The sequence below is a fragment of the Gossypium raimondii genome, chromosome 2 (assembly GCF_025698545.1).
Source record: "Gossypium raimondii isolate GPD5lz chromosome 2, ASM2569854v1, whole genome shotgun sequence".
NCBI lineage: Eukaryota > Viridiplantae > Streptophyta > Magnoliopsida > Malvales > Malvaceae > Gossypium > Gossypium raimondii.
Window position 1 is genome coordinate 198,804 of NC_068566.1, and position 22,349 is coordinate 221,152.

Here is a 22,349-nt window from a genome sequence, read left to right on the forward strand (position 1 = left end):
TATATTTCCACTACTACCTGATGAAGACAATACCTCTGTTGGACCAGTGGTGAGAATAATTGAAAGAATCTACCTTAATGCATGAATCCTCAATATTCATATATACCTCAGCGCAAAATAATTTAGGACATAATTTTTTTTTGGTTCAAGTTAAGTTCTGAATTTAACAATTATTCTCATATTAAGGTTTGAATTATTTTTGTTCAAGCTAATCCTTGAAAACATAAAGCTTAGGCCTCAATATGGGAACAATTACCCAATTCAAGGATTAATTTGGACAAAAAAAATTAAGCCACAATGCGAGAACAATTGCCAAGTTCGAAACCTAACTTGGATAAAAAAAAGTTCAGGCCCCAATAATGATATAACCCAAAAATTTATATATTTAAGCAGAGTCGAACTCTTAAATACTCATATTCGAGTTTCTTTATATGTGATGTGTGGGACTTCATGTCATCATGTACGAGTTTTGTTTGACTTTTTATTTTTTATTCTTTGTCCATTGTGCTTGTTATTAGTTTGATTCTACTTGTAGTTGATCTAATATATATACTTATATCGTACCTGTGAATGCATTGTATTTGTGAAAGTGAAACTCTTAGTGTATATATATATATATATATATATATATATAAAAGTTAAATTCTACTATTAGTAATTCTATTGTTTGTAAGTTATGTATTTAGTTTTAGTACTTTACTTTGATTAATTTTAGTACATTTGATCACCTTTAGTCCTTGTATTATGTGCAAGTCTTGAATTGAGTCCGTGTATTTTAATTTGATCATTTTAGTTTATGCATTTTTGAATTTTAAAATTTCAATCATGACTAAACAAAAGTTATTACCACATGAGTAATACCATATCAACTTGCTATTTTCACATAATTCTCACAAAAGTCAATTAATGATTTAATGGTCGCCATCTGATTCAAACTAAAATTTCAAATTTCAAAAATATAGAGATTCAAAATGATTAAATTAGAGAACATAGATTCATTCAACAATTATGCATAATACAAGATTAACAACAGATTTAATCAAAATGAATTTAATCTGTTACTATTTAGTTCAAGACTCAAATTTCATAATTCAAAAAAAGTACTAAATTTAATCAATTCAAAAATATAAGAACTAAATCCATAATTTACCTACATTATAAATACCTTTTACATCAATTGAATTTTTACTCCAATTTTTATACAACAGTGATTACATCTTGAAATTTTTACCCTTTTGATATTGACACCATCTTTTATATATAATATTTATGTAGATAGAAATGTTTACCCAATCTTCCATGCCTTATCCTCGTTAAACAAATACTTTCTCTTCCATTACATCCTTTTCATATATGTTATATCAAAGAGTAAATCAATTTCTATTGTGTACATTAGAGGTGTTCATGGCTGCTCGGCCTGATGGCCCGCCCGAAATATGGGAGGGTTCGGGTAAAAATATAGGCCCGAAATATGAGTTTGGGCAAAAAACGAGACCCATTTAGAAAACAGGCCAGGCCTCGGGTACCACTTTTTTGGCCCGAGCCGGGGCCCAGCCCGAATATAATAAATATATATTTTTATTTTTAAAATACTTTTTTTTATTTTTAAAATAAATTTTTGGTGTTTTTTAAAAAATGGGCCGGGCCGGGCTTAGGAATTTTTTCCCTAGCCGGGCCTGGACAAAATTTCAAGCCCATATTTCGGGCCGGGTTGGGCCTAGGCGCGGGTCAAAATTTTTTTGGGCCCGGCCTGAACCCGATCCGACCCAACCCATGAACACCTCTAGTGTACATGGGGTAAATCTAAATTTTTTTTAGTGAGGACCAAAATTTAATTATAAATTTTCACGAGATTAAAATATAAAACTCATTATGTATTAATTTATAATTTCATCAATTTTGAAGGTATAAAACAATTTTTTTCATTTTTACGAGGGATTAAAGTGAAATTTTACTATCTATTAATTTAAAATTTTTTTATTTATAAAATTATTGAATTGAAAGCTTTTTTTAGGGGGCTAAGGCCCTTGCTAACTCCTCATATTCGCCTCTACTTGTACATTAACACGAGGTAAATGCAACATGTTATTTGTAATTGTTTAATTATTTTGTTAGTCACGTCAGTTTTTCACAATAGAATTGGATGAAATTTAATAAAAATGACTAATTTTCTTTTTAATCTAATGTATAAAGATTAATTTGCTCATTTTTTAAATTAAAGAAACAAAATGTAATTTAACTCTTAGTGTAAGAGCCAACATGATAGTTTTACCCAGGGACAAAGAAAGAAAATTATTATTTTAGGAGGGGCTGAAATTAAATTTTAATTTTTAATAGCCTATATCTTTATAATTTTTAAATAATTAAATTAAATTTTTATCATTTTTAAATAGAGTCAAAGTACAATTTTATCTTTATTAATTTAAAATTTTAAAATTCCTACGCCAACCTACCAACTTAGGCTTTGTTTGGTTGGGTGTAATGGATTAGCCATTACACCCCGAATCCGTGGCCCCACTGAATACAACGTTTGGTTCGCTGTTTTCTCTAATACGGGCCTAATCCGTTGCGGACGGATTCCGCATTTTGGCTGCTTCACCACCGATTTCTAATCCCTTGCAAAAGCAAAGATTAGCTAATCGGTGTCTTATTTACCCTCCCCTTGCCGAAATCGACTCCAGCCGACCCTCTCCCTCCCAACATAAACAGAATGTGCCAGCGAACCAAACCTCTACCCGCTCCCGATTTCAGCTTTACATCCTTCTCCGACTCGACGGTGTCAGATCTCCGGACGGCTTGAATCAGTAATCTCCGCCTCTGAGTAACCTATTTCTTTCCTCTCTGCATGCGATTGTTTCAGTTCTTGGTAAATCGGCGTTTCGTTTCTTGCCGGTTATGGTTTTTTTTCATTGTTTGTTTGTTTGTTCTGAATTACAGGTTCTTTGCTCCAACAGTTTTCATATTCTGTCTGCTTTATGTTTCTTTATTTTGCTTACTGTCTTGGATGAATTTTCTTGACAGTCTTGTTAATATCATTTTATTTTTCTTGTTATGCGCTTTATGTTTCTTTCCATAGGTTTAGAGATTTATTGTTTGATGAAAGTACTGGGGTTAACTGATGCATAATCAAATTTAGACGTTGCTTAAATCACAAATTTTATTTATTTGTTTGGTTTTCTTTCTTGAAATTCAATTCTTTTACTTGGTAAGAAATATTGCAGCTTAGAAAGGAATATGAACACATAATTTTCTGTTTCTGTAGTGGTTTTTTGTTTCTCTATTTTCTATTTCTGTACCATGTTTTGTTCCTCTAGCCATTTTTGCTTGTGTAGCTTAATTTATTATCAATGAACAGCATGTTCTCTTGTGTAGCCATTTTATTTAGCATGTTTTGTTTCTCTATCATTTACACACTGTTGTTACTGAAAATTAAATCTAAATTCAACCGAATGACATGGAATTATACAACAGCTAACTTCAAATAAAAACATGATTTTAATCCATTGTTTTAAATAAAATCAGAAATGAGTTTTAAAAAGAAGATAGAGACATGAATATTGATTGTTAAATCAGAAATAAACATAAATCTGTTATTTATTCAGACCGAACATAAATCGGTTATGGTTTTTTTTTCATTGTTTGTTTGTTTGTCCTGAATTACAGGTTCTTTGCTCCAGCAGTTCTTCATCGGTCTCCTTTCCGATTTCCTCATTACAGGTTAGTTTCCCCCCATTGCATGTGTCTATACAATTGTTTGCAGTGGCTATATAATTTATTTGCAGTGGCTCCATCTGCTTGATCAGTCAGAAATGAAAACAAAGGACTATGAATGCTCATGTCCTGTTTGGATTTGTATGCTTTTTGAGATTTTTGTTGAATAGAAACACTTTGATATTCTGTCATGGCTACTGCAATTTAACATGCATATAATGAGCTCTAGAATGACATGCATAGTCCTGGTGCTGTTAATTTGGTACTGTTAATTTTGAATGCTTTGAAATGTTTGAAATGGTGTTGTTAATTTGGTACTGTTAACTTTGAATGCTTTGAAATGTTTGAAATGGTGCTGTTACTACTTCAACTTTGAATGCTTTGAAATGTTTGCTCACTGATAAATGTTTGAAATGGTGCTGTTAATTTGGTACTGTTAACTTTGAATGCTTTGAAATGTTTGAAATAAGTTAACACCCAAGTACATTTACTACTAATTTGATCTCCAAGTTGGTGTGGAATTATGAAACTAAGAGAGTATTTTCCTATATGTTGCTTTTACGTTTCACTCTTTCTGAAATATTTAGCTGATAAGGTCTCCTTCCACTGTATCTGCCTCTGGCCATATATGAGAAACCAAGAAAACCCTTTCTTATTCGGCTATATATATATATATATTGAAGTAAAAATGAAGCCATGACCTGTACCTCCAGTTGATGCCACCCAAGGAACATAAATTACCCAAAGCTTTCTTCATTACCAAATCATCATCTTACTTTTAAAAGTTTTAAATTATCATCAAACTTATAATCATCAATATATCAAACATTAACCCATTTTTCAGTTGTGGATGTACTTCCTTTCTTTCCAAACAATCATGAAAAAGTTATCACGTGGTTGCTGCTTTCACTTGCTCTCTCTCCTCCACCTTCCATTGTCCAACTTTCAAGCAAATCGTTGGAATTCTAGGATCTTTTGAAGATTAACATGCAAGCTGTCGAATATTTATGGTTATATGTCTACCTTAAAAGATGTTTTATAATTTGTTTTCATTCATTAAAAAACCAGTTATGCTTATGATTGCAAATTGCATGTGAGCACACATCGATTTGTACTTGGATATCATATGTTATATTCCTTTGTCCCCAAAACCATTAATGAGTACTATATAATTTAAAAGGACATCAAACTTTAGTACCAATTCTTGTATTAAAAGGAAATTCATGGACAGAATGTTGTTATAAAAGGAGCAATATATAATTTGGTACTTGTGTTTTTCTTTTTAATCTATTATTTGTATTTGATAAATATTTTGATACTTAAAGATAATGGTGTACCAATTCTTCGTTATAATTTAAAAGGACATCAAACTTTAGCACCAATTCTTGTATTAATATCAATTATGATAAAATATAACGATTTTGATACTTTCAAAGATCTCGTTCAAATTTAAACATTATTAAAATAAATTGTGCTAACTTTAAGTGAAATAAAAATTTTATTTATGTTATTTAAGGTATATTAAAATATAATTAAAATCATTTTGATTATATAATATTTTAATTGAAATATAATTAAAATCATTTTGATTATATAATATTAATATAAAACTATACATTTAAATTGAAAATATAAATAAAACATGGCATAACAATTAAAATTTAATATTAATAGAAAAACATATTTAATATTATATTTATTATTTAAATTTTTTCCATAATATTTTTTACCTGTGTGTTATAAATTATTTATTACTTATGGAGTGTTTACCTCTTTATTATTATTTGATTACAAAATATTATCATTTTCTATATGTTAAACACAATATATTATTAATTTGCATCTTCAATTCTTTGATAGTGTGTTCTAAATTAATATTGTTTATTTTTTTTTATAATGTGTAATTGCAACTTCAATTCTTTGATAGTGTGTTCTAATTTTAATATGTTGCAGTAATGGCTCGTCTGCCTTTAATTGCACAAAGTGTGAGGCGTAAAAGAATTGATATTGCATTGACCTTATGGTTGGAACTCTGTAGAATTGCGATTTGGTTCTTATTTAGAATGGGTGCCAGCCTTAGCCTACATACTTATAGACCAAGGATTAGGTCCTATACCTTAGATTTTTATGCAAAACGGGATTATGTGAAAAGGTTTGTATATGCTAGTGACGAGACCTGTGTTTCACAAGTTAGGATGAATAGAACTGCCTTTTTTAAATTATGTGAGATGTTAGAATCGATAGGGGGATTGAAGTCGTCAAGAAACATCTTTGGTTGATGAGCAAGTAGCAATGTTTTATATATCATCTCCATCACTGAAAAATCGAGTTATCAAGCATCACTTTAGAAGGTCCGGGAAGCTGTTAGCGAGCATTTCATAGTGTTTTAAATGCTATCATACGCTTACAAGATGTCTTATTTAAAAAGGCGGAGCCAATTACTGTACCGATTCTTCGACACAAGGTGGAAATGGTTTAAGGTATTAGACTGAGTTTTATATATAGCTTGTACAACATTTAGTTGACTTAGATTTAAATTAGTATTCTAACTCAAGGTTTTATATCATGTGATATAGAATTGCTTAGGTGCTCTTGATGGAACCCACATCAAGATTAGGGTGCCAACAGTTGATAAACCTAGATATCGAACCCGAAAAGGTGACATAGCAACAAATATGCTAGGTGTTTGTACACGAGATGCAATTTGTTTATGTTCTTCTGGTTGGGAAGGTTCGATTCTTCGATGGACGGGTGCTTCGAGATGCCATTAGTAGAAGACATGGACTAAAAGTTCCTCATGGTACAGTGTATAGTTAGAGGAATTTGAATTATTTGTTAAGATCAAACTTTGTTTGCTGAATTAATCATTTTAAAAAAAATATTTTATAGGTTGTTATTATCTAGTTGATGCTGGATACACAAATTCTGAGGGATTTCTTGCACCATTTAGAGGACAGCGATATCATTTGAATGAATGGCGTCAGGGTTATCAGCCAAGTTCTCCGCAAGAGTTTTTTAATATGAAACATGCCTCAGCACGTAATGTCATTGAAAGATGCTTTGGCTTATTAAAACTTAGATGGGGAATACTTAGGAGTCCATCGTTTTATCCTGTACGGGTGCACAATAGAATTATTATAGCATGTTGTTTGCTCCATAATTTTATTCGAACCCATATAAGTATTGATCCCATTGAAGCGGAGGTGGGAGAAGGATTACCTACTAATGTGGTGGATGACGATGAACCGAATATCACAAATATTCATCCATCGGATGCTTGGGCTACTTGAAGGATGAAACTAGCCACCCAAATGTTCGATGAATGGCAAGCATCTAGAAATTAGTTAGGTTTAGGGACAAATTGAGTTTGAATTGATTTGTTGATGTTATTTTATGTATCTAGTTTATGAAACTTTGGTGGTCTTTGATTAAAATTTTGTATTGTACTAAACTTTGTTGAATTATAATTTAATTATCTTTTCATTCAGCATGTGTTATAAATTTAAATTTAGTATTGAACTACCGATATAATATTATAAACTGTTCACCTTTTGATTCATGATATTCAAAATAGTAAATAATGTTAATTTGTTTTTTTTTTCTTAAGAACAATATGTCAGGTGTTCCACCAACGGGTGCTTCTTCTCAAGCTTCTCGAGGAAGCAAAATAAAATGGGTTCCAAAAGAGGATGCAGCCTTGGTTTCTTGCATGGTGGATTTGCACAATGTAGGAACATTTAATGCTGATACCGGGTTCAAAGCCGGTTATTTAAACGAGCTAGAGAAAATGCTAGAAAAGGCTTTACCAAGAGCAATGTTGAAGGCGAAACCAAATATTGAATCTCGGATTAGGTGCCTAAAAAGGGAATGGTCGATCGTCACGACATGCTTAATGGCCAAAACAATGATGGTTTTGGTTGGGACGAGCATAAGCGACTCGTTGTTCTTGAAGATGCGATTTGGGAATCCTATGTAAAAGTAAAATGTATTTCAAGTATTTATTTGTTTTTTACAAAACTTATAACTAATATGATTTCCTCTTTTTTTTTTAGAGTCACAAAAAGCCTCTCGATTCGGACATCGTACTTTCCTTACTACAACCGACTTCTTGCGATATACGCAAGAGATCGGGCGACTGGGAAAGACGCTCAAACAGCTGCTGATGTTCTTGAAGAAATACATGCTGAGGATGAACGTACTACATATATGAATGAAGAGAGAAACACATTCCATGAATGCGAAGATGACGTCTCTTTAGACGACATGGATGTTTCTAGTACAGATCCGCGAGGAGATAGAGACCAAGGGGGTTCCTCATCTTCAAACAAGAGAAAGAAGAAATCTGATGCTCGTGATAATGTGTATTCTTCATTTGAGGAGGCTGCCACAGTGTTGGGGGAAAAAATCCAGGCCGTTGGCGATCAAATCAGTAGGAGTATTGCCTCCGAGGTGGTCGTTCAGCAGAAGTCAGAAGAACATCAAAAGATGGAAGAGAAAGCTTCAAATTTATATTCAGCCTTATGGTCAATTGAAGGTTTAACCGACGATCAGCGGTATGATGCTTTGAGTAAAATTCCCGATCGTCCAACTCAAATGATTATTTTCTTTAGTTTACCTTCTGTTGCCCGATTGGAATGGGTCAGAAGATTTCTTTCTCACCATTAAATATCAATGTTCAAACTTTTTGATGTTGTAAAACTATATAACATATGGATTATGATGTACAATTTCATTTTCATCTAACTTTTCTTAATATAAGTTAATTATGTTTATGCGAATATAATTCTCAAGTTATATATTGATTTTAGTAAATTCATATAAGAACAATTTATTATTGAGAATTTTATGAAATTATATATCACTATTAAATTATATTTAATATTAATTATTTTAAATTGTATAAATTCATATAAGAAAATTTATTATCAAGCATTTTATGAAATTTAATATTAATTATTAAATTATATGTAATAATTATTATTTTAGATTATACAAATTCATAAAATATAATTTATTAGTTATAATTATTTTAAATTATTTTAAATCATATATTATAATTAAAATATATTTAATATTAATTTATTAAGAATTTTATTAAATTATATATTTTAATTATAATATATTTAATAATAATTATGGTTAAATATGATTAAATTATTTATTATTGATATTAATAATCTTATTAAAATTTAAATAACAATAACAATAATAATTTACCAAAACAAATTTCGCTAATTATAAGAATTTTATTAAATTATATATTTTAATTAAAATATATTTAATAATAATTATGTTTAAATATGATTAAAATATTTATTACTGATAATAATAATCTTATTAAAATTTAAATAACAACAACAATAATCATTTACCAAAACAAATTTATGCTAAGGGTATTCTAGTCATTTTAGTTTTTTCCATTATGCTATTACACCTCTATTCCATTCAACCAAACACAAGATTACTATTACGCCTCTATTCCATTACATTCAATCAAACAGTTGATTTGCTATTACACCTCTAATCTAAAACACCTCTAATCAAATACAGCGAACCAAATGCACTCTTACTTTATTCATGGACTGTTTTTAAATTTTTACGTCAAATTCCTCACATTCCTCAATTTTTTGTAGTTTAAACCTTTTTTAATCATTAATTAACTTAAACTAATAAAATCTTATCGTGTAAATCAGACTGTCCAAACATATCATAATCATATATAGTATGGAGATATGCACGTCAACCGCACGATTCAGCCTATCCCCACGACGAACGGGGTAACGTGTCCGTTACATTTCTGTCGATTATAAAAACACACAAACAACCAATCAGTTTGTTTGAGTATCGTTTTCACCTAACCTTCACTTTCCATCTCTGAGTTTCTTCTCCGGCGAGACCATGCACCGTTTTTTACGATCTTCATCCACTCGATTGGTCACCACCCGCACTTACCTTCTCCACTCCTTTGTTGTTCCAAGTTATCGCTATTTCTCTCTCTTTGCAGCCGACGGTGACGTTGATGATGGTGGTGATGCTCCTCAACCACGGAAATCCATGGAGGGTCTTCGCCGGTGCTCAGCTAATCACGTGCCTTTGTCTCCCATTAGCTTCCTGGAAAGAGCAGCAAAGGTTTACAGAGACAGAACATCGCTTGTTTATGGTTGTCGTAACTTCACATGGAATCAAACGCATCAACGTTGTCTTAAGCTCGCTTCTGCTTTGTCTCAGATCGGGATTTCCCGTGGTGATGTGGTTCGTTTCTTTTTCAAGCATCTACCTTTTTTCTTTTCTTTTTTTCTTTTGGGTTCATCTTCATTTTCGCCATAGCTCTGTAAATTGGATTTTTTTTTTCACAATTTGATGCTGGTCGAAATGAAAAAAAAATCTTTTTTTAGGATATATATTAGTTTATCTTTGATAACTTCATGATTTTTACTCACATAGTACCTCTATAATTGATCTGTCATCAACATGCAGAACCAAACTGGTTTTATGTCCTGTCACTCGGATGCTTTTGTGCGGTGTATTCGTGTGTGTTTCGTTGAATTTTTATCCAATTGTTATATAACAATATATCATGCAGGTGCCATGTTGAATTAAAGAATCAAATTGGAAATTTTCCATTTTGAGTTCTCTAATAAATTGTATTAAGCAGGTTTCAACTCTGGCTCCCAATGTTCCAGCAATGTACGAGCTGCATTTCGCGGTTCCTATGGCCGGAGCTGTTCTTTGTACGCTTAATTCCCGGCTCGACTCGGCCATGGTTTCAGTCCTACTCGCACATTCAGAAGCTAAGATCCTATTCGTAGACCACGGATTACTCGAAATCGCTCGCGGAGCATTCGACCATCTTGCTAAAACTAACACAGAACCACCAATCTTAGTTTTGATTTCTGAAGGGGATGACGATCCATCTCCAACCAGCATTGTGCCTTATGAATATGAAAGTTTTTTAGAAACTGGGCATATTGAATTTGAGATAAAAAGACCAAAGAGTGAATGGGATCCTATAAGTGTGAATTATACCTCTGGTACAACATCTAGGCCTAAAGGAGTTGTTTATAGTCACAGGGGAGCCTACCTCAATACTATCGCGACGCTTTTCCTTCACGGAATGCAGTCGATGCCGGTTTATTTGTGGACCGTGCCTATGTTTCATTGTAACGGTTGGTGCCTCACTTGGGGTGTCACGGCACAGGGTGGCACAAACATATGCATGAAGAACGTTTCCCCGAGTAAAATATTTGAGAACATAGCTTTACATAATGTGACACACATGGGAGGAGCTCCAACCGTCCTAAATATGATTGTGAATTCATCTGTAAGAGAGCAAAAGCGGATTTCCAGCAAGGTCGTGATATGCACTGGTGGCTCACCACCGCCTCCACAGATCTTGCTTAAGATGGAAGAGTTGGGTTTTAGTGTGACTCACTTGTATGGCCTTACTGAAACTTACGGTCCCGGTACATACTGTGTGTTGAAACCCGAATGGAAATCCTTGCCTCCCGAGGAACAATCGAAGTTGAAAGCTCGGCAAGGTACGCAACATCTCGGTTTGCAAGATGTTGACATATTAGATCCTGTCACGATGGAGAAAGTACCAGCTGATGGTAAAACCATGGGTGAAGTCATGTTCAGAGGAAACACTGTGATGAGTGGATACTTCAAAGACTCAAAAGCAACTGAGGAAGCATTTAAAGGTGGATGGTTTCACAGCGGTGATCTCGCCGTGAAACATCCAGACGGGTATATAGAAGTAAAGGACCGGCTGAAAGATATCATAATTTCTGGGGGAGAGAATATAAGCTCAATACAAGTTGAGACAGTTTTGTACAGTCACCCAGCAGTTCTCGAAGCTGCAGTTGTTGCACGGCCTGATAATCATTGGGGACAGACCCCTTGTGCATTCGTGAAGCTAAAAGAAGGATTTGACATTGACGCTCAAGAACTAATCCTGTTTTGCCGGGGTCACTTGCCGCATTATATGGCTCCCAAAACCGTGATCTTTGAGGAATTACCAAGGACATCAACTGGAAAGATACAAAAATATATATTGAGAGAAAAAGCAAAGGCGCTTGGGAGCCTCTCTTAAGCAACAAATGATAATGTACTAACCCTAAAGATACAAAATTTCTCAAAAGTTTTTTTCATTATCATTTAATGGCTCATTGCGTTGTGATAGTAGAAGAAAGCCACAAATTTTCTTTTGCCAGGTCGAGTTTGAGAATATGTGGGTGCCGAACGGAACCACAGTAAAGCCGATTTCCGATTTTCATTCCGCTTGTAATCATAGACAATCTATGATCATGGTAGTGAGCAACCGGCTTCCCCTCCAAATCAACTACCAAGACACCTGCATCTTTCTCCGTAGGTAATCGTCCGATATACTTCATCACGATCGCCATAACCTTTCGAATGAAAGGATACCTAAACGCAATGTCCAAAGGAACAGAATTTGCCTGCCGAAATTCGTAGAATAATGCTTGAATCATCAGAAAAATTATCAACAAACATAAACAAAGCGTTTAAATGGATATCAACAGATTCGTGTTACCGATGGTAATGCAATCCAGTAATGCCCATCACCATCGTATTTAATATTATCAGGAAAGCCTGGTAAATAATCAATAAATTTCTCCAGGTCTCCCTGTTTGCTCCCCTTTGTGTAATACTTTCTGCACCTTCTCCTGCAATTGAATGTTGTTCAAGCATTAAAAAGGGTTTGCAAATTGCAGCAATGGAAACCATACATACATACATACATGACGGTTTCACAGAAGATTGCATGATCTTGATTAGGTGACACTGCGACTCCATTAGCAAAGTATAGATGACTGACTAGCACATCGGTTTTTCTCGTAACCGGATCGAAGCTCATAAATCGACCATGAGGTTTGCCTTCCAAGATATCCCATATATCTTCATTTAAGTTATATTTGTAAGAAGCGTCTGTGAAATATATCATTCCATTATCTGCAATATCTACACCATCTGTAAGCTTGAATTTATGGCCATCAGCTTCATCTGTTAGCAGCTCCACTTCACCATCCTTGCTTATATTCAGTAGTCCCTGATGCATTCATTATCCAACAGTTTTCATTCACTGTATAATGATGGTTTAAGTTTAGGGTAAATTTACTATTTGGGGACTGAACTTTTTTTACAAGTTAGGGCATGAACTTGGCAAATTTTCTCACCTTGGGGCTCGAACTTTTTTTGTCCAAGTTAATCTCTTAATTTGACAATTGTTCTTACATTGAGACCGGAACTTTAGGTTTTCAAGAATTAACTTCGACAAAAAAGAAATTCAAGTCCCAACGTGAAAATAATTATCAAGTCCAAGAGCTTAACTTGGATAAAAAAATTCAGACTCCAATATACAAGCAAAAAAATATTCAAGTATCAATCCGGAAAAACATTACAAGTTGAGATTCCAAAAACTGATTAAACCCTAAAGTTTAATCGTCTTTAATTTGATTTGACATAAATTTGCATAGGGAAGCAGGTACCTCTTGCTTAAGTGGACTTATAACAGTTTTAGCCCCTTCTAGTTGTTAAGTATTCAAATTAAGTCCTTTTAGATTTTTTTTAAAAATTTTTGGCCCTCCCAAAATAAAATTTTTTATTTCCACCTCAATACTGAATTTCTTGATTCGCCCTTGATTTTGTCCTCTACTTTTATAATGTTTTTAATAGGTTGATGTTGATAGTATTGTTAATTACTACAGAGTGATAACATGCATATCCACCAATATGTTAACACTTTAACAACACCTATTATCAATTTAGACTGTGAATAATACTATAAAATTAGACACCACCAAAGTGGAATATAAAGACAAACTATAATTAAACCCAATGTTTGTAAATGGCATAATAATTTATTTGACCTCTAATTTTATAAATAAAGTTATTTTGGTTCTCTATTTATCTTTTTGCGTCTTCTATCTCTTAAATTGGATGTTTGTCAAATCAACTCAATATGATGAAAAAGATGCACATGAATTGGACTGACTAATAACAACATAAAAGTAGAGGGACCAAAATTAAAATAAAAAAATATGAAACCCTAAATTTAAAAAAGTATGGGACTAAAACTAGAATTAGACCCTTTCAACAAAAAAACTGTGGAGGAAAGGTCAAGGAATTAGGGAAAAAGCAAAATTTCCAAAGTTAGTCCCTGAATTTTTTGATCCACTAAACGTGATAAATTCTAATTTATATGAGACTTTAAGATTATGTCAAATGGCACACTCTCAATCATGTTATCAAAAGGAATATAAATGAGACAAGTTCAGAGACCAAGTTGAAAAAAATTGCAAAGTTTAGGTACTAATCCGAAAAACTAACCTTATATGCATCAGCAACGATTATTTCCTTGTTGTGACCAAGTGCGAGTCCTAGCGGTCTACCATGGGTGTTAACAAAATTTTCCACAACCGAGTCATTCAACCTGACTCGCTTGATCCACCCATCGTGACAACCAGTGAAAACGACGTTCGCCGTGGAATCATACGCGATATCTTCTGGTCCTTGTAACTCCCCAGCGCCCAACAACTCCGCGCCTTGGAGCATGCGCTCATTGCGCAACGAGACGACCACGGGTGCCTGACCCAGCTCGTGGATCGGCAGTGAAGCAGGATCGAATGAATCGAGCTGGTACACAAGCATAGCCGCCACTACGGGGAACATCGTGAATAAAACAGTAATGAAAGGGCGCCATAATCTCTTCCTCGGTTGATCGCCGGCGCTAGACGCCTGTGATTGAGAAACCGGTTGTGATCTTGAGTCCGCCATTGTAAAACCGTCACCAAGTTGTTGACAGATTCTGGTTTCTTATGGAGATTGAAAAACGTCAAAATGGTTACCTGCTTCACATTGTCCACTCATAGTCCTACACGACTACAAACCGATAATTAATTTTTATAATATGCCGTTGCCGGCCATACTTCTTCCAACATTTCACATTGGGATATGTGTCAGTCTCATTGTGATTTAAGAAATTGTTTGTTTACACTTTACAGCCAAGAGAGATGAAAGTATTCAACAAAGTTATTAATTAGTGATCAGTTTGTTCGGTCCATTTCCGAACCAAAATTATTCAGAGGGTCGTTTTTTAAAATAATTATGGCTATCTGAAAATTTAAAAGCTCCTTGATATGAAGTATCTTTTTTGTCAGACTTATAAATATCTATATAAACTCATAAATATGTGTGGAGCTTCTTTGTGGACAATGTGGGATTCATTCCTTCTTTATAAATATCTATATATATACACCATATTTTATATATTTTTATTTATAGAGTTTAATTTTTTACAAAAATTAATATTTGTTATATTATAAATAAAAATTTTAAACTTTATAAGTAAAAAATTATAAAATATAAATATGAGTAATATCTCATTTGGTACTTGAATTTAGTTTCAATTTTCAATTTTCAATTTGACACCTAAAGCAAACAACATAATATGTTCCATGAATGTTTAACACGAGTGTTCTACTGAAAGAAGTATAGGTACTTAATTGAGAAAAAACAATCACAATAAATATTAAAACCAAACTCAAATATTAAATTAAGACCAAAAAAACCCCTCAGATAACCAATAGTATATTAATCTTGTTACGAACTTTTATGGTACAATAAGAACGAAAACAGAATAAAAAAAATAACAGTAAAATATAATACAGTTTCATTCTAGAAAACACTTTTCAACACCAATAACAATACTAAAGTACCTGTAACTGTAAAAGTGAAAGAGTTATTACTGACTATGTCCAGCTGGGTGTTGGTCGAGATCGACACGGATAATATAAGGGAGGATAAAAGACCCGATATATAAATGATTTTTTAGCTTAAACCCAGATGTAACCATAGTTAATTCAACATCCCTATAATGTGCAACGGGTTTCCCATTAATGTCGACCACCAGCAGCCCACCATTTTTCTCCGATTTGATTCGACCTATCCACCCTACCCACCGATCAACCATAGCCGCTGCCTTTCGAACCATCGGATATCTCATTGCTATATCCCAAAACATTGTATTTCCCTAATGTGATATCACCAAATGTTAATTCATATAAAAGGAATTGGATAATTAAGGTTTAATTGCTGTTTTAGTCACTATACTATACTGAAATTTGAGACTTATTGGTAATTTAGTTATTCACTTTTTAATCTTTCTACTTTTGAAATAATTAAATAATGGAAATTAAAGCTAATAATTATCCGTCATATCATTATCTTACCGTAGGCAATGCAATCCAATAATGGCCATCTCCATCATATTTGATGTTGTCAGGCATCCCTGGTAAATTATCAATGAACTTTTCAACATGTCCCTTCTTATGGCCCTCAATGTAATACTTTCTGCACCTCCTCCTGCATATCCACAGTAATCCTTTATCAACTCATATATATAATGAAAGAGATGAATTTTATTTTGGGGTTGTAAGTATGTACAAAAACGTACATGGGGGTTTCACAGAAGATGACACAATCTTGATGAGGTGACACAGCAATTCCATTAGCAAAGTAAAGATCGGTGAGCAGCACATCGGCTCGTTTTGAAATGGGGTCGAACCTAATAAGCCGACCACGAGGCCTACCCTCCATTATGTCTTGAAAGAATTCGTGCAAGTTGTACTTGTAGGAAGCATCGGTGAAATACACCGTGCCGTCCTTAGCTACATCTACACCATCCGTCAACTTAAATTTCATAGCTTCGGCTTCGTCTGCTAGCACCTCGATAGCACCATCTCTACTTATTTTCAATAGACCCTATATACATATATATATATATACACAAATGTGACAAATATTGTGTATGCAAAACGTTTTTCTTAAATTAATTATTGATTGTTGATAAGGTTTTGAGAGATGAGGTAATATTTGATCATGTTTAGATACATTACTTCAACCAAAATGATATATGATTATAACTATATTTGTTAATGGTTCGGGTCGGAGTGGGATCAAGTGGGATGAGGTAATATTTTATTATGTTTAGATAGATGAATTGGATGAATAAATTTTGTGAAAAGTTTTAGGTATGTTTAGATTCATTTGGTTATGGTTTAGGACATTTAAATGTGAAGGATTTTGACCAATCATGGAGTCTCAAGATTGAAAAAATATGTCTTGAGACCATTAAAAATTTAGAACAAGTCTTCCTTAATTTTTGGCATTTAATAGTTTGAGTTCTCAAGACATATTTATATAGTCTTGAGACAGTTGTTAATAAGTGATCTCGAAATAGAAAAACATCAAAAGTAAATAGGTTTTGCCTTGCTTCAAGTCTCGAGATATAAAAAAACTTTGCCTCGAGACATAACATGTAATGTCTGGAGATATTTTTACTTCGAAACTAAAAACTTTAAAGTAATTTATAACCTGTCTCTCGAGACATAAAGGAGTTGTTTGTGTATAATATAGTAAAATAAAAACCAGACCTTGTAAGCGTCAGCAACGATGACTTCTTGGTTGAGCCCCAAAGTGAGTCCAAGCGGTCTACCGCCAGTGTTGACCCAGTCCTCAACAACCGTGTCGCTCCCCGAGTCGTTCACCCACACTAGCTTTATCCATCCATCTACAGTGCCCGTGTAGATTACTTGAGATCTGGAATCATACGCAAAATCTTCCGGTCCCGGAAGCTTACCGGCACCCAAAAACTCCGCCCCTTGTAGCATATGGTCGTTATGCAACAAGGGCGGCTCGAAGGGGACACTCAACTCGTGGAGGGGCATAGGGGCGGCGTCGAACGAGTCAAGCTGGTAAACAACTATAGCTGCAACCACCGGAAGCAGAATTGCGGGTAAAAGAAGAGGTAGCAACGGCCATGGCCGTGTTCTTGAATTAAGAGGAGATTTGGGTGAGGAAGGTGAGATTTTTGACTCAGGCATTGTATGAATAAACTATTCCAACGGATGGCGTGCAGAATGTTGTAAAATATAGGCTATTTTACCTATACAAAAAAATATTATATTTACAAAAATAATCTAAGTTTAAAAATAATAACTAAAATAACTTGAAATAAACAGTAAATTTGAGTTGTGGCATGTCAATAATCGGAACCCACTCGTATTTTGGACCCATTATTGCCTGATAATTGTGTTAATTTTAAAAAAATATTTTTTTTAGTTTTGGCCTGTCAATAGCCAGAACCCGTGTAATTTTTTTTAAAATTGTATAATACAGATATACAAAAAAGAAGGAAATTTTTTTTGTGCTGGCCTGTCAATAGCTGGCACCCAGTACAGTAAAAAAATTCGAGTTTTCGTCTATAAATGGCCGGCACCAAAGTAGGAAAAAAAGTAAAAAAAAAAAAATTTTAGTGTTGGCCAATCAATGGCCTGCACACAATACGGTAAAAAAATTTGTTTTACTTTTTTCGTCAAGATCAAGTATCAAGATATCTGAAAAAAGTAAAAAAACCCATCAATGGCGGCACCCAAGTCAATAAACTTTTCTTTTACTTTTTTTCGTGTTCAGATCAGTGTCAAGATACAAAAAAGTAAAAAATTTGGGTCTTGCTTTGTTAATAGCCGGCACCACCTTTTTTGGTGAAAACAAATATTTTTTTAATTTTTTTGTGTTAATAGCATGTATCAGTATATTAAAAAAGTAAAATTTTTTTATATCTATAAATTTAATATAGTTGTTCAGGATTTAAGGTTTTATTTTTATATTTTCGTGTAATAATTTTTTCGAACGTTTGTATTTTTATATTATCGGGTAATAATATATATATTTTTATATTAATATTGTAGAATGAATATATTTTATTGTGCATGTAAATTTAATTTGTCGTGTAGTATTACTTATTTGAATTATTATTTTTTAAATATTACGAAGTCATGTATTCAAAAAAATAATTATGTTAGATCCATTAAATAAATATTAAAAAAATATAAAATATAAAAATAAAAGAAATATTTAACTGTACCGGCCATTGGCAGGCCACCATCAAAATTTTTTTTACTTTTTTCGTATACTGATACCTGCTATTGACACGAAAAACATAAAAAAAATATTTCTTTCCACCAAAAAAGGTGGTGCCGGCCATTAGCAGGCCACCACCAATTTTTTTACTTTTTCAGATATCGATACCTGATATTGACATGAAAAAAAGTAAAAAATTTACTATCTTGGTACTTAGGCCATTGATGCACCAAAACTCGAATTTTTTATCAGATTAGGTGCCGGCCGCTGATGAGCCAAACACCTAAATTTTTTTTCCTTTTTCAGTCTTGGGTGCGGCCATTGACATGTGCCAAGACCAAAAATTTTTTTTCCTTCTTTTTTGTATATCAGTATTATACAATTAAAAAAAATACACGGGTTCCGGCCATTGACAGGCCAAAACCCAAAAAATTATTTTTTTAAAGTCTGACACAATTATCAAGCAATCATGGGTCCAAAATACGAGTGGGTTTCGGCCATTGACAGGCCACAACCCAAATTTACTGTTCATTTCAGGTTATTTTGGTTATTGTTTTTAAACCTGTGTTATTTTTGTAAATATAATATTTTTGGGCTATTTAGGTAAAATAGCCGAAAATATATATAATAAAACATATTTTAGCTAATTCGCGTTCTGATTACTTAATTTTAAATAGTTACGAAAAGGTTATTGAAGGAAAGTTTTATTTAAGTCATTGAATTATTAAAATTGTTATTGTATGATTTTTACCAACTGAAAACTCTCATTTAGCTTTTCTTCTATAGTTCATTTTTTTTATAAAATAGTTTTAATATCACGAATCAGTAAACTAAAATTCAAATAGTTTTCTTCACTAATCTTTGACATCGATAATGAGATTGACTTGAATCTAAAGTATACTCTTCCACTTGATAATGAGTATACTCTTTTGAATAGTTCAATAATTATTTTATAATTTTTTAAAAATAAATGACTAAATCGTAATTTATTAATAATTTAGTGACATTTGATATAATTTACCCTATATATATATGAGGAAGAAACAAGGAAGGTATTAAAAATTATTAATTTTGAAAACTCTCGAACTTAGGGTGAGTTTGGATGGGCGATTGGGTGTGGTGCGTTGCGTTTAGCTTACTTTTTATCTCACGCTACAATATCGCTACAGTATCAAATCTCACCGCCATTGCTGTTTTTACACTAACCACAGATAAACGCACCACCTATCCAAACTCACCCTTAAATTTGGTGATGAGTTAGAGTCAGTGAGTTTACGTCCCACGGACTACGTTAATCGACCTCGATAAGTGTTCACTACGGAGATCTTGGGTAGCGTGGCATTAGTGTACTAGTGAGCTCCAAGTGACAATTCAACGACCAGTAAAATAGATCAATACATATTAGTGAGTACAAGAACATAACTTAGATCTAAGTTGATCTGACAATCTAGGAAGAAAGCTATTTGGATTTCGTTTTCCAAATTCATGACCTTTAAAATTGTTTCATGAAAAAATTGAATTAGAAGAAAAGTTTTCGATTGATGCAGGTAGTGTAAATTATATAGTGATTTTAACAGTTCGATGACTTAAATGAAAACTTTCAAATAGTTCAATGATCATTTTACAATTTTTTAAAGTCAAATGACCAAAACGCAAACTTCGAAATAATTTAATCACTTCTTTAAAATTGCACATGGTGGTGAGGTTTTCTTTTGGTGGGGTATATATTGGCGACCAACCAATTTTATGATCAAAATTTTGAAGATTCTTTTGGATAATTTTACACGACTTTTCTACTAATTTATTGGACGCACTTGTCTATTCACAAAAATAAATTATAATAAGAGGATATTTTTTATATTTTACTAAAATCCATAAAAAATTAACATAAATTTAAGGGTATTTTGATATATTTTAATAAGAGAACTAATATTATTTTAAGGGTATTTATCTTGATAAGTTTAGACATAATAACAATGATGTGATTTGAACATAATATATCTAGAGATGGATTTAGGGGCTGGTAGGGGCCTCGACCCCCATTAAAATAGGAAATTTATCATTTTAGTCTTTTGAATTTTTAAAATTTTAAATTAATAAAGGTTAAATTGCGCTTTGGCTCTCCTAAAATGATAAAAATTTGATTTAATCTTTTAAAACTATAAAGATAATAATTTAATTTCGGCCCCTAAATTTTTTTCCTAGCTTCGGCCTTGAATATATTTTATGTCCACCATATTAATTTTACCATTTCAATTAGAGTCAATTTTAATTTTAGATAAATTTTATAAATTTATTATATAATTTTTTCACTAGTAATCTAATATATATATATATATATATATATATCAGTAATTAAAATTTTATAATTAATGTAACATCTCAAAAGGTAAGTATCAATTAGATGCCTAAATTAATAGAGGCTGCCTTGTGACTTAGGAAATTGCTAGCCCAAATATTTAAGATATTTGATTTTAAACTACTTTTAAGTTTTAATCAATTAATGATATATGTGATGTTTATCTATTTTTAAATTTAAAATTTTATATTCAATTCTTATTATTATTATTTAAATTATTTTGAATTTAAAACACACGTACTCAATTGATAATCATGTAATAATAAAAACAGCTACTAACATGAATATTTAAAAAAATTCAAACTCGTTATAATAAAATAAAATTTTTGTTGGAATAAATGTTCTTGAGAAAATTGATGTCGACATTTTAATTGAAATAGTTAATGTATTGACAATTTAGATTAACTAATGACATTATGAAAGTAGAGAGATCAAATTATGTTAAAATTTAAAATATATAGATTAGATCTCAAGTTTCAAGATAATATATTGGTACGATCTCTATCGCCTATGCAATAATGTTAAAAAGGAATTAGTTGTGATATGGAAATTGAATAGAAATATGTTTTATATATGATACGACAATACATGTTTATTGATAATGAACTGGGTATGAAATTATATATGTATTGGATCGTAAAATGCAATTGAACATTGGTACCCTATTAACTATAATCGGGTTGAGTCGGATATTATTAACATATCATAGAGTTGAATGTGTATGAGTTTATGTGTTTCATGCACGAGGATGCACTTTATGTGTTTCAGTACCTCGAAGAGCAAGATGATTAACTACAAAACCTTTTGTTTGCAACATAAAATTTACCTTTAGAAAATTCCGTTCATTCAATCAAACTAAGGCTGATCCATTACAACAGAAGAATAAAAATTTACCTTCCACGCCAAAAAGTAGACAAGTTCTGCAGCGAAATACACAGCAAGCTAGCGGCAAAAAATTGACCTTCCACGCCAAAGAATAGCGTTATCCTTCCAACCCAGCAAGCTAAGCACAACAACGCAAACAGGAATTATGAACGGTTACAAACTACTTTAAACTACGAACAGGATATAAACAAATTATGAACAAAATTTTGCAACGAGAAATGTTATTAGATTTATATTATTTTATAAGCTATAGAGTAAGAATTATTTGATAAACTATAGAGTAAGAATTATTATGCAACGAGAATTGTTATTACAATTTAATTACTTGATAGCCTATGGGACCAAATACAGCAATTATTTGATAAGGTATACAGTAAGAATTATTGGGTAGAAAGCACCTTTAGATTTATATACAAAATAAGATGTTTTCCAACACTATCAATGGAGTCAT

General features: G+C 32.4%; 3 protein-coding genes across 3 annotated transcripts; 1 reads left to right on the top strand and 2 right to left on the bottom strand.

Annotated features, from left to right (window-relative positions):
- Positions 1-9,488: 9,488 nt before the first annotated feature.
- Positions 9,489-11,872, top strand: LOC105787408 (isovalerate--CoA ligase AAE2). Its single transcript, XM_012613786.2, has 2 exons — positions 9,489-9,963; positions 10,367-11,872. Exons 1-2 carry the CDS (start codon positions 9,610-9,612, stop codon positions 11,801-11,803), a joined length of 1,791 nt encoding a protein of 596 aa, XP_012469240.1. The 5' UTR covers positions 9,489-9,609; the 3' UTR covers positions 11,804-11,872.
- Positions 11,738-14,933, bottom strand: LOC105787409 (protein STRICTOSIDINE SYNTHASE-LIKE 5). Its single transcript, XM_012613788.2, has 4 exons — positions 14,062-14,933; positions 12,474-12,781; positions 12,266-12,398; positions 11,738-12,170 (listed from the first exon to the last, which is right to left on the bottom strand). Exons 1-4 carry the CDS (start codon positions 14,506-14,508, stop codon positions 11,877-11,879), a joined length of 1,182 nt encoding a protein of 393 aa, XP_012469242.1. The 5' UTR covers positions 14,509-14,933; the 3' UTR covers positions 11,738-11,876.
- Positions 14,934-15,305: 372 nt separating this feature from the next.
- LOC105787410 (protein STRICTOSIDINE SYNTHASE-LIKE 5) lies at positions 15,306-17,650 on the bottom strand. The gene is made up of 4 exons (XM_012613789.2): positions 17,166-17,650; positions 16,187-16,494; positions 15,963-16,095; positions 15,306-15,763 (listed from the first exon to the last, which is right to left on the bottom strand). Exons 1-4 carry the CDS (start codon positions 17,613-17,615, stop codon positions 15,476-15,478), a joined length of 1,179 nt encoding a protein of 392 aa, XP_012469243.1. The 5' UTR covers positions 17,616-17,650; the 3' UTR covers positions 15,306-15,475.
- Positions 17,651-22,349: the final 4,699 nt, after the last annotated feature.

Bases quoted from the DNA above. Each gene is read 5' to 3' on its own strand.
- LOC105787408 (XM_012613786.2), top strand. From the start codon at position 9,610: ATGCACCGTTTTTTACGATCTTCATCCACTCGATTGGTCACCACCCGC. The intron at 9,964-10,366 runs GTTCGTTTCTTT...TGTATTAAGCAG, and splicing joins GGATTTCCCGTGGTGATGTG to GTTTCAACTCTGGCTCCCAA.
- LOC105787409 (XM_012613788.2), bottom strand. From the start codon at position 14,508: ATGGCGGACTCAAGATCACAACCGGTTTCTCAATCACAGGCGTCTAGC. The intron at 12,782-14,061 runs GTTAGTTTTTCG...TGAATGCATCAG, and splicing joins TCGTTGCTGATGCATATAAG to GGACTACTGAATATAAGCAA. The intron at 12,399-12,473 runs GTATGTATGTAT...ATTCAATTGCAG, and splicing joins ATCTTCTGTGAAACCGTCAT to GAGAAGGTGCAGAAAGTATT.
- LOC105787410 (XM_012613789.2), bottom strand. From the start codon at position 17,615: ATGCCTGAGTCAAAAATCTCACCTTCCTCACCCAAATCTCCTCTTAAT. The intron at 16,495-17,165 runs GTCTGGTTTTTA...ATATGTATATAG, and splicing joins TCGTTGCTGACGCTTACAAG to GGTCTATTGAAAATAAGTAG. The intron at 16,096-16,186 runs GTACGTTTTTGT...GTGGATATGCAG, and splicing joins ATCTTCTGTGAAACCCCCAT to GAGGAGGTGCAGAAAGTATT.